The following is a 2,707-nucleotide window of genomic DNA, read 5'->3' as shown; positions in this document are numbered from 1 at the left end:
ATCCTGGGTTGATCCTGGGGCTGATTCTGGTCTCTCTGGGCTTCATCCTGGGGTTAAACCTGAGCTCGATCTTGGGGTTGATCCTGGTCTCTCAGAGGCTGATCCCGGGCTCAGTCCCTGTCTCGATGCTGATTTCTCTGCGTTCAATCCCGGAGTTGATGCTGGGGCTGATCCTGGGACTCCCTGGGATGGAACCTGGGCCTCTCTGGGGCTGATCCTGGGATCAAACCTGGGATCAAACCTTGTCTCCCTGTGGCTCATCCCGCTCTCCCCGTGCAGACCAAGAAGAGGAGGAACAACGGCCGTGCCAAGAAGGGCCGCGGGCACGTGCAGCCCATCCGCTGCACCAACTGCGCCCGCTGCGTGCCCAAGGACAAGGCCATCAAGAAATTCGTCATCAGGAACATCGTGGAGGCTGCTGCTGTCAGGGACATCTCTGAGGCCAGCGTGTTTGACTGTGAGTGTTTGACAGGGCTGGGAACCCCAAAATCAAACCCCAGTCGGCCCTGAAAAAAGTTCTTTTGTCGCTACAAAAATCGTCTGTTTGTTGCCCCAAATATTGCAGTCTGCTCACCCCAAAAAATTATCCCTGTGCCTTGTAAAATAGCCCCATTGTCCCCCTAAAATAGCTCCTGTGTCACCCCAAAATAGTGCCTCTGTCACCCCTAAAATAGGGACCCTTTAACCCCCCAAAATATCTGACCCTGCTCACTCTGTCACCCCAAAACCCGTCCCTTTGTCACCCCAAATATCCCACCCTGCTCACCCCAAAAAAGAGTCCTTGTCCCTTCTAAAATAGCCCCATTTCCCCCCGAAATAGCTCCTCTGTCACCCCCAAAATCAACCCCTGGCTCTGAAAAGAGTCCTTTTGTCACTTCAGAAATTGTCCCTTTGTCACCCCAAATATTGCAGTTTGCTCACCCCAAAGAATTGTTCCTGTGCCCCCAGAATAGCCCCATTTTCCCCAAAAAAAAAAAAAGTCTCTGTCACCCTAAAATAGCCCCCTTTGACCCCCCAAAATATCTGACCCTGCTCACTCTGTCACCCCAAAAATCGCCCCTTTGTCACCCCAAATATCCCACCCTGCTCACCCCAAAAAATTCTTCCTGCGCCCCCAAAATAGCTCCCATTTTGCCCTGAAGTAGTTCCTCTGTCACCCCCAAAATCAGCCCCTGAAAAGTCCTTTTGTCACCCCAAAACACCCACCCTGTTTTGCCCCAAAAATATTCTGTGTCCCCCCAAAACAGTGTCTCTGTCACTCCTCAAATAGGGACCTTTTGACCCCCCAAAAGATCTGACCCCGCTCGCTTTGTCACCCCAAATATGCCACCCTGCTCACCCCAAAAAAGAGTCCCTGTCCCTTCCAAAATAGCCCCATTTCCCCCCAAAATAGCTCCTCTGTCACCCCCAAAATCAACCCCTGGCTCTGAAAAGAGTACTTTGGTCACTTCAGATTTTGTCCCTTTGTCACCCCAAATACCTCACCCTGCTCACCCCAAAAAATTCTTCCTGTGCCCCCAAAATAGCCCCGTGTTTCCCCCAAAACAGCTCCTGTTCTGTTCCAAAATCGTGTCTTTGTCCCCCCAAAAACCTCTGTCACCCCAAATATCCTCTCTGTCACCCCAAATATCCCACCTGGGCGTGTTCTTGGGGATCTCTAGGTGTATTTTTGGGGTCCTAGAGTGTGGTTTTGGGGTTTTTGGGGTCCCTGACCCCTTTTTCCCCTCCCCAGCCTACGTGCTGCCCAAGCTGTACGTGTGAAGCTGCATTACTGCCCTGGGGCTTAGCTCCTCTGTCACCCCCAAAATCAACCCCTGGCTCTGAAAAGAGTACTTTGGTCACTTCAGATTTTGTCCCTTTGTCACCCCAAATATCTCACCCTGCTCACCCCAAAAAATTCTTCCTGTGCCCCCAAAATAGCCCCGTGTTTCCCCCAAAACAGCTCCTGTTCTGTTCCAAAATCGTGTCTTTGTCCCCCCAAAAACCTCTGTCACCCCAAATATCCTCTCTGTCACCCCAAATATCCCACCTGGGCGTGTTCTTGGGGATCTCTAGGTGTATTTTTGGGGTCCTAGAGTGTGGTTTTGGGGTTTTTGGGGTCCCTGACCCCTTTTTCCCCTCCCCAGCCTACGTGCTGCCCAAGCTGTACGTGTGAAGCTGCATTACTGCCCTGGGGCTGGTTTGGTGTTTCTGGATGGGGTTTTTGAGGTCCCTGGGGGTTTTTGGGATCCCTGGTTGTGATTTTGGGGTTCCTGGATGTGTTTTTTGGGGTTTCTGGGGTCGCTGACCCCCTTTTTAACCCCCTGGCCTACGTGCTGCCTGAGCTGTACATGAAGCTCCATTACTGCCCTGGGGCTGCTTTTGGTGTCTCTGGGTGGGATTTTTGGGGTCCCTGGATGTCATTTTTGGGGTTTTTGGGGGTTCCTGGATGTGGTTTTTGGGGTCCCTGACCCCTTTTTCCCCTCCCCAGCCTACGTGCTGCCCAAGCTGTACATGAAGCTCCATTACTGCCCTGGGTGTGTTTTTTGGGGTTTCTGGGTTCTGTGGATGTGTTTTTTGGGATTTTTGGGGTCCCTGGGTGTGGTTTTGGGGTTTCTGGATTGGTTTTTGGGGTCCCTGACCCCTTTTTTACCCCCCTCCCCAGCCTACGTGCTGCCCAAGCTGTACGTGAAGCTGCATTACTGCGTCAGCTGCGCCTCCACAGCAA

The 2,707-nt window shown here is 52.4% G+C and overlaps 1 protein-coding gene across 1 annotated transcript in view; it reads left to right on the top strand.

The window, feature by feature from the left end:
• Window positions 1-189: 189 nt before the first annotated feature.
• RPS26 (ribosomal protein S26) overlaps window positions 190-2,707 on the top strand; it is a gene marked incomplete at its 5' end in the record, with an annotated part of 7,005 nt that continues 4,487 nt past the window's right edge. The window contains 2 exons of the mRNA XM_014311446.2: window positions 190-457; window positions 2,645-2,703. Of these exons, the coding sequence (XP_014166921.2) occupies window positions 190-457; window positions 2,645-2,703 (327 nt within the window). The remainder of the gene's footprint in view (window positions 458-2,644; window positions 2,704-2,707) is intronic.

Source organism: Geospiza fortis, unplaced genomic scaffold, assembly GCF_000277835.1.
Source record: "Geospiza fortis unplaced genomic scaffold, GeoFor_1.0 scaffold520, whole genome shotgun sequence".
NCBI classification, from domain to species: Eukaryota; Metazoa; Chordata; class Aves; order Passeriformes; family Thraupidae; genus Geospiza; species Geospiza fortis.
Note: the sequence above shows the minus strand (reverse complement) of the source record. Positions and strands in the feature narration are given on the sequence as shown.